The sequence below is a fragment of the Phaseolus vulgaris genome, chromosome 1, assembly GCF_051622355.1.
Source record: "Phaseolus vulgaris cultivar YP4 chromosome 1, ASM5162235v1, whole genome shotgun sequence".
In the NCBI taxonomy this organism is placed as follows: domain Eukaryota; kingdom Viridiplantae; phylum Streptophyta; class Magnoliopsida; order Fabales; family Fabaceae; genus Phaseolus; species Phaseolus vulgaris.
The window spans coordinates 47,818,234-47,831,805 of NC_143498.1; the positions used below are offsets into that span (position 1 = coordinate 47,818,234).

Consider the following 13,572-nt stretch of genomic DNA (forward strand, 5'->3'; position numbering starts at 1 on the left):
CAGTGTGCCATCAGACTTATACTTAACTGTGTATATCCACCTATAGCCCACTGCTTTCTTATCTTTTGGTCTCTCTACAATCTCCCAAGTCTCATTCCTTTCTAACGCGCTCATTTCTTCATTCATGGCTTGAATCCAGTTCTCATCTTTTAAGACTTCTTGTACCGATGTAGGGATTTTGATAGAATCAATAGCTGAAAGAAAACTCTGGTGCTGCATAGAAAGTTTTTCTGTAGACACAAATTGGGATATAGGATATTTGGCACAAGATGTGTTTTCTTTTCTCAAGGCAATAGGTAAATCATTTAGGTTAGGTTTAAAAGCAGTATTTAAGGTGTCCTCAAGAGTCTCACTAGTATGAGTTCTTACCTCCGGTTCAGACAATTGAAGTTGTTGTTCGACCAGGACGGGTTCTTGTTGCCTTCGTTGATATTGTTTTCCAAAATATTTGTCTTCATTATTCTTCTCTAGTAATGATGTTGGTGCAGGGTCTTTGTCATCCTCCCTAAGAATGAAATCCTGCAACAAAGGAAAAGGTGGCAACTCAAGATTCTCAACTTCTTGAATACTCTCCCCCTGAAGTTGAGAACTAGGAAAGAAAGTCTCTGTTTCATGAAAGGTAACATCCTTGGAAACATAAACTTTACGACTTTGAGGGTGATAACATTTGTACCCCTTTTTGTTGGGGGCATAACCAATGAAGACACATTTGATGGCGCGAGGATCTAACTTACCCCGATAAGGACTATGAACATGGACAAAAGCAGGACAACCAAAGACACGATTCTGAAGACTAGTCTACATGGGAATAGAAGGATAGAATGTGGTCATAACCTGAATAGGAGTAACACCCTCTAGAACCCGAAAGGGTAATCTATTTATCAAATAATTAGCGGTCAGGACTGCTTCCCCCCAATAAGATCTTGGAACAGATGTTTGGAAAAGTAAAGCTCAAGTAACCTCAAGGAGATGACGATTTTTCCTTTCAGCAACCCCATTTTGTTGAGGAGTGTCCACACATGTTAATTCATGAACAACTCCATTTTCCTGAAGGAACTGGGAAAAGTTTTGGTTCACATATTCTCTTCCATTATCAGAATGCAATCTCTTCATTGGACTTTCAAATTGTGTTTGAATCATTCTGTAAAACTTTACAAACAGGTGAAAAACTTCAGACTTATCTTTCATGAGAAATATCCAGGTAACCCGAGTACAATCATCAATAAATGAAACAAACCATTTTGCACCTGAGATATTAGGAATAGGTGAAGGTCCCCACACATCCGAATGAATAAGATCAAAAGGTTTAGAACTTTTATTACCATTGGGAGGAAAAGTTGTCCGATGGTGTTTAGCAAACTGACAAACATCACAATGAAATGACTCAGCAGAAACTTTTGTAAATAAAACAGGAAATAAGGACTTTAGGGTACTAAAGAGAGGATGACCAAGACGTTTGTGTTGAAGCCATATCTGAGAGGATGACCAAGATTCACGACCTTGCTGGAGATTAGAAGTGTGTGCCTGTAGTCTAGCACACTTTTTATATTCTTCATGCTGTAAATAATATAACCCGCCCTGCTCTTTAGCAATTCCAATAGTCTTCCCCGTGGCAAGATCCTGGAAAACACAATGGGAAGGGAAAAATACCACAGTACAATTGAAATCTTGGGTAACTTTTTGAATAGACAAGAGGTTATTGGATAATTTGGGAACATGAAGCACATTTTTTAAAGGAAATGAAGGTTGAAGGTGAATGTTACCACAACCATTAACGGGGGTAGTGGAACCATTAGCAACAGTAATATATGGGTTACCAGATAAAGCAGTGTAGGATGAAAAATAAGAGTAATGAGGTGTCATATGATCAGTAACACCAGAGTCTATAATCCAGATATTTTTAGTATTAGAAGCATTAAAGGATTAAAAACTAGAACTCTTACCACTCATAGTGAATGAACAATAGCTAGATGGCTTACTAAGGGAGTCCATGAGAGCTCAAAACCAACTGAGTTTTTCAGATGGGCAAAATTGATCCAGTTTAAAAAAAAAATTCGGTGGCGGTTACCAGCGGCCGGCGGCAGTTTCCGGCGATCGGAGGCAGTTTCCGGCGATCGGAGGCAGTTTCCGGTGATCGGTGGAAGTTTCCGGTGATCGGCGGTGGTCGGTGGTGGTTGGCGGCAGCGGTCAATGGCGGTGGCAGTAACAGTCAATGGTGCAAGGTGGTGGTGGTGGTTAATGGAGAAAAGATAAGTATAATAAAAAAGTTGCAGCAATGAAGGCTGCCAATGATTACAGCAATGAAGGCTGCTAAAAAAGAATATTGCAGAAGAGTCTCCCACCGAATATATTTCTAACATATCTTACAAATGTGATTACAGTTTCTATTTATAGACTGTTTTACAACCTAATTAAGGAAAGAAATAATAGGTAATGAAAGCCAGAAATAATGGGTGTTTAAAGTTGTACAAATCAAATAAAATCAAATCACTAACAAATCTGTTCTAATAAATATAAAATGGAATATGCGCTTAATTATAACATAATTCTCCTGATTATGCAACAGAGTCTATCCTACATAGAGTTTGTTGGGCCTATTGTGCCATCTCGCTATCGGGTCACTATCGAATCACCCATAAATATATAGTCTCACGCATAAGTTGGTTGGTCTCGATGTGACGAGGGTGTGTTGGAAATCCCACATCGACTAGAGATAAGGTCAATTCATAATATATAAGTGGGTGCAAACCTCACTTTACAAACTGGTTTTGTAAGACTGAGTTAGACTTAAAGTCCATTTCTTAGCTCCATCAAAGTTCATTATGTGGTCCTATCTACTTTTTTTTTTACGTGGATTATTTTTATTTTATTCTGGTTTTAACAAAAAAAAGTGTCTTCCACATCATCAAATCAACATCCAAAACAAATTCTCCCATCTTTTCTAACCATGTTATCATTATTGATAAGATGGATGAGTTAACTATTCAATTTTGGTTTCCAAAATTAGGTTATGGTTAAGTGGGAGTACAACGTACTCTTGGGAAGAGAATGGATACACAGGAAGATGTGTGTACCATCGAGCCTCAACCAGTGCATCATGCTATGGCATAACAATTACGTTAAAGTTTGCGGACCCAAGGCAGCGGAAGTCTACGCTGATGCTTATGACTATTCAAAGGGCGATCTTCAAATCAGGTTTTTCGGTCTGATCGACCGATTGCCGCTATTGAAGCCCCGTCGAAGACACCAGTCGATCGGGCCTCGACGACACAAACAAGTCAGTGATGTTAGGCTACAAATCCCATTTCACTAAAACTACTAAGTCCATTCATACAAAACATTGTGAAAATGGATAAATATTGATGTTCAATTATGTAGCATTATTAATTCCACTTTTCATACCTCACTAAAACTATTTTCCATCCCCATGAGATACTTGCATTAGTTTGGAGTGAGGGTTGGGCCCTTTATATCAATGACATAACATCTATACAGTGTGTGCCAAGATCCCTTGATACTTCTTGCTCCACGACAATTTGAGGCCCTATGTTTTCTTATCTTGGGTTCATTTTGCCTTACATGATTTCAATGAGCTCCTTGCCCCATTTACAAATATAAAGGAACTTGAGAACCACATTACGCTCTTTATGACCTGGGGCTTGTTTGGCTTTCCATAAGAGTATGTTGTTACCTATAATCAGATCTTGGGATCAATAGTAAATCCTTCTTTGTATTCCTCGGAAAATAAACATGAAAACACATACTTCATCTATAAGGGAAAATACTACCTTTGCATATAAAGTAATAGCTTTGAACACCTTCCTAGAACTAAATCTAAAAATCTCTTGAAATGCAAACATTGCCTCTGCAGTCGACATACCAATGATAGCTGCCAAAAGTTGCATGGCAAATCCCCTTGTTCACCCAATATTTCCTACACATCTACCGTTTGAGTCTCTCATTTTGCTCCTACACTGCCAATTGATCTACCTTGCTTGACTCTAGCAACTTATGAAGACTTTATCAAAAGTTGCAAGACACTCTAATCTACTAGTAACGTTTCCTTGGTGGAACACACCGGTAATCATTTGCATGTTTCTCAAAATTTCCTTCTTAGTCCTTGAGTTATTGACTGGTTCAAACGGTCATATATCTGGTAATATACTCATGCACTAGAATTAAAATAGACAAAGGATTATGCTCATCAAAGAAGTAAAATAAGCAATTAACAATACTTCAAGCTTCATGATACAAACCACCGACATGACGCGACATAGTTGTTGGAATAGGAAAGAAGGGGAAGCATAATAAATTCAAGTTTTGAGTTGAGAGCAAAGAATCTGATTTGTTTATCAACAAAGTTTGCATTTATAATTATTGAAATAACAAAAATAGATTGGTGAATTAGGAGATATAATTATCAACAAATAATAGACTTGCTTTGCTCCTTAAGTAAAAGTAGTGATTGAATGACTTGCTCCTCAAGTAAAAATGTCAGCCTATAATGTATTTGCTCATCAAACTGAAAGAGAAATATAAAGTCATGTGCAATACAGTAAGCAAATATTTTTAACACTTCTCTTTGCTTTAAGGATTGCAAACTTAAAGCTTCTGTCTTAAGAGTATGAACTTGGTTTTCTATTTTACAGCTAACAAGAGTACCAACTCTATTTTTTCACTTAAGAAAAATAACTCAATGTTGAAATCCTTAGTTTTTTTCATGAAAAATGGGATAATAGGATATGGCTATTAAGCTTGCTTGTCAACAAGCATCTATGGTTCTTTCCTTCTACTTCATGTTAAGGTCAATTAAAATCATCCTCAACCACAAAACTTGGTCGAAAGCAGTGGTAGCAACAATAAATTCAGCTTCTGTCAAATATTGAGCAACATCTCTTTGTTTTTTTTAGCACCATGAGAAAAAAATCAATCCAAAGCGAAACAATACCTTGAAGTACTTCTCATATCATCAAATTGGTCAACCACAATCAATGTCAACAAATTCTATCTGAACATCCTTTTTGCAACCAGAACATCAGCTTTTCACTTGTGCAATGTATAAACCAAGACAATATTTTCAAAATTTAGGATGTTGAGATGAGTGACTATAAGATTCATCATGCAACCAATTATTCTTCTAAAATGTCTGGTTTATCTTCTTTGTTCCATCTTCCTTACAATGTTTTTCCTTCTGCATCATAGTAATGATCATTTCTTTACATTCTTCAAGTTTAAATTTTTTCAAAATCCCCTTGGCATACTTATTTTGACTAAAGAAGGCTTCGTGATCTTTTTTAAACTCCATTCCGGAAAGAAGGTCATTAAACCAAGATTTTTCATCTCAAAAACCATCATAATCTCTTCTAACATGAGACTCAAGTCACATACCTTGTAATTGAATCCTAACACTCTTGTTTAAATTTTCAAAAGTAAAAATTTGTTTTTAAAAGTTGTAGATATTGGTCTTCTTAGTCAATCTCTAATCCCCACCCTTGAGTCTCGAATTAAGGTATCCCCTAAAAAGGTTGCAACTAAGGTGGGTCAGAGGTGATCACAATTATAGCGACTTTTCATCAACAAAAAAAATCTTTAAAACCAATTAAACAAATGATCATTTCTTTAAAGTTGATTAAACAGCGTTTTAAAAAATGATTTAATTTATAAAATAGTTTTCTGGATAAATAAGAGAATATTTTGAAATTGTGAGTGTAAAACTCCTTTACCGAACATCCACTATAGGACAATAAACTCTAGTTAGTATAATTGTTTGTACGCAATGTATATTTTCATGATTCAATGGAATTTTTAAAATAATTTATGGATGAAGTCATTCATTGATAATGTTTATCTTTTTAACTTCCAATATTTGGTGGAATATTGCAGTTTATTGTCTTGGCACCATATTAATTAATCACCAGTTTTCCTTTTTGTCTTTTTTCACATATTCTGACTCTTCATTTCAAGTTCATATTGATTCCGTCTTTAATATTATTTAGTGATGGACTTGGTTCGCTTTTGGAGCAAATGGTTGAGGTTTTATGTCGGCATGTATCGGATGAGTCTTCAACTGTTCGTCGATTATGTTTGCGAGGATTAGTACAGGTCTTGTGTTTCACCTATGATACTTTGTTATGATTCATGTCACCATAGTTTCTTTCTTTTCAATTGTATTTATTTTAACATGAATGTATCCAATTTAAATGCTTGATTTCTTGCCAATTATCTTCTCTTTCTTGCAAATAGTTAATTTTCCTATATGAGAAATGTGCTTCAGTGCTTGCCAATATCTGCTCACTAACTTGGTGTTCATTACCTTTAAGACGATGATTAACTTTTTATAGTATTTGTTGAAAGGGAAAAAAATATATGCAATAAAACCTATGTGTATGAGTTGAAAGAAATAGATGGAAATATATTTCTGAGATATTTTACAAATGTGATTACAGTCTCTATTTATCGATTGTATTAAAGGAAAAGAAAGAATAGGGTAAATCCCTTGTGTGTATTAAACACATATGGTTATGTTTATATAGGAAAAGAAACATATGGGCTAAGTCCATTACATAAATATGAGATATCTAACAATATCTATAATATCTCATAATATCAAATAATATCTAATTATATCTAATAATATCTAACACTCCCCCTCAAGCTGGTGCATATAGATCATATGTACCCAACTTGTTACAAATGTAATCAATCCTAGGCCCTCGTAAGGGTTTAGTAAAAATATCTGCTAATTGATTATTTGAATTAACAAACTCAGTCTTGATATCTCCCGATATAATCTTTTCTCGAATGAAATGACAATCAATCTCAATATGTTTTGTCCTTTCATGAAAAACTGGATTGAGCTAATATGAAGAGCAGCCTGATCATCACATATAAGTGTCATTTGAGTAACCTCTCCAAATTGCAATTCTTTAAGTAACTGTTTAAGCCAAATAAGCTCACAAGTAGCCGAGGCCATAGCTCTATATTCTGCTTCTGCACTAGATCTTGCTACAACACTTTGTTTCTTGCTCTTCCAAGAGATCAAGTTATCACCAATGGAAACACAATAACCAGAAGTTGATCTTCTATCAGATGGAGATCCTGCCCAATCAGCATCTGAATAATAAACGACTTTAGTATGGTTATTATGACCATATAACAAACCTTTTCCAGGAGAGCCTATAATGTACTTCACTATACGAATGACTGCATTCCAATGATCTTCACATGGAGAATTAAGAAATTGACTCACCCAAAGGAAATATCAGGACGAGTAACAGTGAGATAGTTCAATTTTCCAACTAATCTCCTGTACTTCTCAGGATCTGAAAAAGGCTCTCCCTGATTGGGTAGAAGCTTGACATTGGGATCCATGGGAGTATCAACAGATTTCGAATTCATCAACCCAATTTCCTCCAAAATATCTAATGCGTATTTTCTTTGAGAGATAACAATACCAGTATTGCATTGTGCTACCTCAATCCCCAAGAAATATCTGAGTTTGCCAAGATCTTTGGTCTGAAAGTGTTGACAAAGGTGTTGTTTTACTTGTGAGATGCCATGGTGATCACTGCCTGTAAGAACAATGTCATCAACATATACTAGATACACCCAGCACTCAAGTGACGATAAAAAACTGAATGATCTCCTTCACTGCGAGTCATACCAAATTGTTGAACAACATTGCTAAATTTTCCAAACCAAGCCCTAGGAGACTGCTTGAGGCCATATAAGGATTTGCGAAGACGACATACCAATCCAGAAGACTCCCCCTGAGCAACAAAACCGGGAGGTTGCTCCATGTAAATTTCTTTCTGCAAATCCCCATTAAGAAAAGCATTTTTAACATCCAGTTGATAAAGAGGCCATTGTGGAACAAGCTTCTGCATCTTGGCAAGACTAGGATGACCCAACCGAGCATGAATGAGTGATGGAGAATCCATAATTGCGCCAACATGTGCAGAGATCTGTAGTTGATAAAGTCCATGAGCCTCACATCCAGTGCCTATCATTCGTCCCGAACTCCGGTCCTGTAAAGTAACAGAATCTTTGGTAAAAGAAATAACACAATCAAGGGAACGAGTGAGACGACTAATGGATAATAAGTTATATAGAGACCCATGGACATAAAGAACATTATCAATAGATAAAGATGAAAAAAGATTAATAGTACCAACACCATGTGATGGTACCCTATATCCATTGGCCATGGTAACTGAAGGTATATAACCCGTAGTAGATAAGGAAGAGAAAAAAGATTTATTACCATTAATGTGATTAGTGGCACCTGAATCTATAACCCAAGGGCCATGGGAAGTGGAGTGAGTGAGGCCAACAAAAGATGTACCTGAATGTGCAACAGAAGCTGTGGAACTAGGGTTCTGAAGATCCTCATATCATTTAAGAAATTCATTGAAAATAGCAGGCTAGCCTGGGGTATCAATTGAAGTATGGTCCATGGTAGAAGGTAGCCCAGGGGCAATTTGAGCAACCGCAACAGATCTAGGAGGACGACTATGTAAGGCATAACATTTGTCAATTTTGTGGCCAAGTTTGCCACAATGGTCACACTTGTGACGCCCTTTGCCCGGCTTGTGAGGGCGAGTACGATCATTATACTGAGAGACTAAAGCAGAAGAGTCATCAACATGAGACGTTATATCAGCGGTGTGTTTACCTGGCACGCGCAAAAGGGTAGAACAAGTGGAAGTAAAATTGGGCACAATAGGAGATCCCAAAATTTGATCACGAACGTGAGAATAATCATCAGGAAGGCCGTGTAAACCCAATAACATGAAGAACTTGGATCTTTGTTCTAGTTCTTGAGAAGGAGTAGAGGCAGGAGGTAATAACTCGTTAAAATCATGAAGAAGAGCATGAAGTTTACCTAGATATTCTGCCATTGTACCATCAAGATGTTTGGGAGCAACAATTGTGAGAAGATTTTGACACACACCATAAAGACGTTGAGTATCATTGGTGTATAATAATTTTGCTTGTTCCCAAATTTCTGAACATGTCTCATAGGTACGAAAAATTTGTTTTAAAGATGAGTGAATGGTCGATTTGATAACAATGCATAATTGAGCATCAATTTTCAACCAACGGAAAACCTCATTTTCAACAAGAGTAGGATAAGTAAGATGATCAACATAACCTTGACTCTTAAGCCATAATTTAATATCTGATGCCCAAGTGACATAATTGGTTCCATCCAATTTGTCAATGGAAAGATGAACATTGACGTAATTAGTATAAATAGATGAATCCGGCATAATGACTGCGGAAGAAACCACAGTGCTAGCGCCAACGGAAGAAGCCATAGTGGCAGCGGAAGCGGAAGAAGCCATAGAAGATAAGGACAAATCCAGTCACCGGTTAATTGGCGGGAGCAACAAAGATGAAGGCTCCGACAACGATTCCGGCAACGTCTCCAGCGGAGGCTCCGACGACGGCTCAGGCGAAATTCCGGCGTGTTTCCGGTGACGGTGTGAGATTCCGGCGACGGGTCCGGCGGATACTCTGAGGAGGTAGTGGTAGCTCCGGCGAGACAGTGGGACGGTGGCTGGAAAATTCCAGTGAATGGTGGGTTCACCAATAAAAATTGAACCCTAAACCCTAACCTTATGCTCTAGATACATATTAAAGGAAAAGAAAGAATAGGGTAAATCCCTTGTGTGTATTGAACACATATGGGCTAAGCCCATTACATAAATATGAGATATCTAACAATATCTATAATATCTCATAATATTGTTTTACAACCTAATTAAGGAAAGAAATAATAGGTAATGAAAGCCAGAAATAATGGGTGTTTAAAGTTGTACGAATCAAATAAAATCAAATCATTAACAAATTTGTCCTAATAAATATAGAATGAAACCTGCACTTAATTATAACATAATTCTCCTGATTATGCAACACTCCCCCTCAAATTGGTGAATGTATATCTATCATTCCCAACTTGTAAGTAAGATCTTCGAATTGTTGTGTGGGATGTCCCTTAGTAAACATATCTGCCAATTGGAGTCTTGAAGGGATGTACTCAGTGGCTATAAGACCATCATCATACTTCTCTTTAATAAAGTGTCGGTCTATCCCTACGTGCTTTGTTCGATCATGTTGAACCGGATTGTGTGCAATATTGATATAGAGGACTTATTATCACACACCAAGCCCATAGGAGCTTCAGGTCCTCAAGTATGATCTTCATCCATAAGAGTTCACACAACCCTTGAGCCATGGCTCTAAATTCTGCCTCTGCACTTGATCTTGCAACTACATTTTGCTTCTTGCTCCTCCATGTCACCAGATTTCCACCCCAGAACATGCAGTCGCCTGTGGTGGATCTCCTATCAACAATCGATCCTGCATAGTCAGCATCAGTATATACTTTCAGAGATAAGTTTTCCCCCTTTTTGACTAACAATCCTTTTCCTGGAGAGGCTTTTAAGTACTGAATAATTTTATTTTGGATCATGCATAAATTGGCTAACCACACTAATTGCATAGGCTATGTCTGGCCTAGTGTGTGATAGATAAATGAGTTTTTCCACAAGTCTTTGATATTGTGTCTTCTCCACTTTTTGGGTTTTCCTCATCATTCTCAATCCTATGATTTTGCTCTATTGACACTCTAGTGGCCTTACAACCCAACTTACCAGTCTCTTTGAGAAGATCAAGTATGTATTTCCTTTGAGAAATAAAGATGCCCTGTCTCGAGTAAGCAACCTCTATCCCAAGGAAGTACTTCAACTTCCCAAGATCCTTCATTTCAAATTGAGCAGCTAGTCTCTCCCTCAAATTTTGTTTTTCAATCTCATCATCACCTATAATAATCATATAATCTACATAGACCAAAGTAGAGTGAGTTTACCATTCTGAGAATGTTTTATTTACAGAGTATGGTCACCTTGGCTTTGTCGGTACCCCAAAGATACCGTAGCTTGAGTAAACCTTCCAAACCAAGCACGAGGTGATTGTTTAAGACCATATAGGGCCTTCTTAAGTCTGCACGCCTTATTCCCTTCATTAACAACACCATAACCAGGTGGAATCTCTATGTATACTTCTTCCTCCAAGTTTCCATGCTAGAAGGCATTTTTAACATCAAATATGCATTGCCCAACCAAAGTGTGCTGCTAGGGAGACAATAATCCTGATTGTATTCATTTTTGCCACTGGAGCAAAAGTCTTCTCATAATCGACCATGTTGGAAATCCCACATCGACTAGAGATTAGAACCTTTCATTGTATATAAGTGGGTGCAAACCTCAACCCTATGAGCCGGTTTTATGGGGTTGAGTTAGGCTTAAAGTCCACTTCGTAATATGGTATCAGAGCCATTTTCAAGCCTATCCTAGCGAATGTTTGTGTTGGGCCTATCGTGCCACCCGCTATCGGGCCGCTATCGGACCACCCATAATATATAGTCCCATGTACAAGTTGGTAGTCTCGGCGTGAGGGGGGGTGTGTTGGAGATCCCACATCGACTAGAGATTAGAGCCTTTCATAGTATATAAGTGGGTGCAAACCTCACCTCATTGAACCGGTTTTATGGGGTTGAGTTAGGCTTAAAGTCCACTTCGTAATATGGTATCAGAAGTTTGAGTGTACCCTTTTGCAACCAACCTTGCTTTATACCGATCCAGTGTGTATATCCACCTACAACTCACTGCTTTCTTATCTTTTGGTCTCTCTACAATCTCCCAAGTCTCATTCCTTTCTAATGCGCTCATTTCTTCATTCATGGCTCGAATCCAGTTCTCATCTTTTAAGGCTTCTTGTACCGATGTAGGGATTATGATAGAATCAATAGCTGAAAGAAAACTCTGGTGCTGCATAGAATGTTTTTCTCTAGACACAAATTGGGATATAGGATATTTGACACAAGATCTTTTTTCTTTTCTCAAGGCAATAGGTAAATCATTTAGGTTAGGTTCAAAAGCCAATTATCTTCTCTTTCTTGCAAATAGTTAATTTTCCTATATGAGAAATGTGCTTCATTGCTTGCCAATATCTGCTCACTAACTTTTTATACCTTGACTCTTCCTTTTGAAAAATTTCATTAATTTTCTCTTTAACCTTGTCCAATGCTTCAGAAATGTATGACATGGCTGGTTTTGAATCACTACTACAAGCCTTAGAACTTTTGCAAGTGGAATCACACACTTTAAGCAATATTGATTGATTTCCAAATTCTGCAATCAGTCAACAACACTAGGTTGATCACTTGTATGACCTACTTTTGTAGGCATGTGGTCTAGTGACCCGTTCCTCCAACACATAGATAGATCTAAGAGCATTATTTTTTTGCTTAATGCAATTTAATGTACGATAGTGAACCTTGTCACAAGAGGACATGTCTAGTAGTGCTTTTCTTTGCATTGGCAAGGAATGCTAAACACTCTACAATGTCCTCAAGGACTAGATCAAGAGTTAAACAAGGGGACCAAAACAATTTGGTTCTCTTTTCCATTAACATTTACTCAGCTTCCGCAAGTTTAATATTAAAGTTTAAAACTAACTCATACTCACAAAACCGACTTAAAAAAACGGGCTTATAAGGTGAGGATTTTCCCACTTATATATTTTAAATTGGTTATATCTCCAGTCGATGTGGGATCTCTAGCACACCCTTATCGTGCTAAGGCATGTACATCTCATGCATGAGACTAGATATTCTTAGGTGACACAATAGACCCATCAAACCTCGTTACGAGAGACTTCGATACCATATTAAGAAGTAATTTTAAGCTCAACTCATCCTCACAAAACCGACTTATAATGTGGGATCTCCAACAATTACCAACCCCATTTGTCAAGTCTTGTGCATTTTTGTCCCCAATTTCTTCCACAATGTTGTCAAACAACTCAAACATTTCTTTATCACATCACTAGTTTCAATAAACTTGAAGAAAACAAACCTACTTGGACTATTAACAGGAAACTTAGTTAGTTATCTTCCATTGCCATCTGTCCAACCATATAGACAAACTACACCTCTCAAACCACATAGACAACATAAAGTTGTTTAGAAATTAGAAACAAACTAAACATTACAAAACAGAGGAAAGGATATCTCTAACACTAGTGAAGCCTCTTCCTTCTTGAAGTATATTTTGTTAACTAGGTTGGTGACTTGAGCATGTAGACAACCTGCCGACTACCTAAACTCTGGTAACTATTTTCGAGGACCCATTAACTTGGTATATTTTTCATTTTTTTCTTGTTTTTACTTGTTAGAAGGAGAGGAAGCTGAAGGACATGTCTATTCGAATAATGAGGAAAATGATTATATTGAGTTAGAAGGGAAGGATGAACATTAGTTTTGTACTGGGTCATTGTGTCTTTGTATTTCCTTTTGTTTATGTGTAATGACAATGATGAGATCGAGACTTTGATGAATGTTATGAATTTTTGTTTTATATTGTTTTTGATTTATTTTTTACTTTTACAGTTATATATATATATATATATATATATATATATATATATATATATATATGGTAGCATATATATATTTCATCATAAGCCTCCATGCCATTTGCCATATTTATATGGAAGATTTGGGTC

At 37.0% G+C, this 13,572-nt stretch overlaps 2 protein-coding genes across 8 annotated transcripts in view; one reads left to right on the forward strand and one right to left on the reverse strand.

The window, feature by feature from the left end:
• LOC137814492 (ARM repeat superfamily protein) overlaps positions 1-13,572 on the forward strand; it is a 55,451-nt gene that overhangs the window by 36,187 nt on the left and 5,692 nt on the right. For all 7 annotated transcript variants that reach the window (XR_016522994.1, XM_068617265.2, XM_068617266.2 and 4 more), the window contains one exon: positions 5,997-6,102. Coding sequence is in view for 6 of the 7 variants with exons in the window: in XM_068617265.2 (XP_068473366.2) it covers positions 5,997-6,102 (106 nt within the window). In the remaining variant the exon portion in view is untranslated. The remainder of the gene's footprint in view (positions 1-5,996; positions 6,103-13,572) is intronic.
• LOC150029670 (uncharacterized) lies at positions 7,768-12,976 on the reverse strand. The gene has a single exon (XM_090304392.1). It carries the CDS (start codon positions 9,345-9,347, stop codon positions 8,424-8,426), a length of 924 nt encoding a protein of 307 aa, XP_090160518.1. The 5' UTR covers positions 9,348-12,976; the 3' UTR covers positions 7,768-8,423.

What these genes read in the sequence shown, in the direction of transcription:
- LOC150029670 (XM_090304392.1), bottom strand. Translation starts at nt 9,347, where the DNA reads ATGGCTTCTTCCGCTTCCGCTGCCACTATGGCTTCTTCCGTTGGCGCT.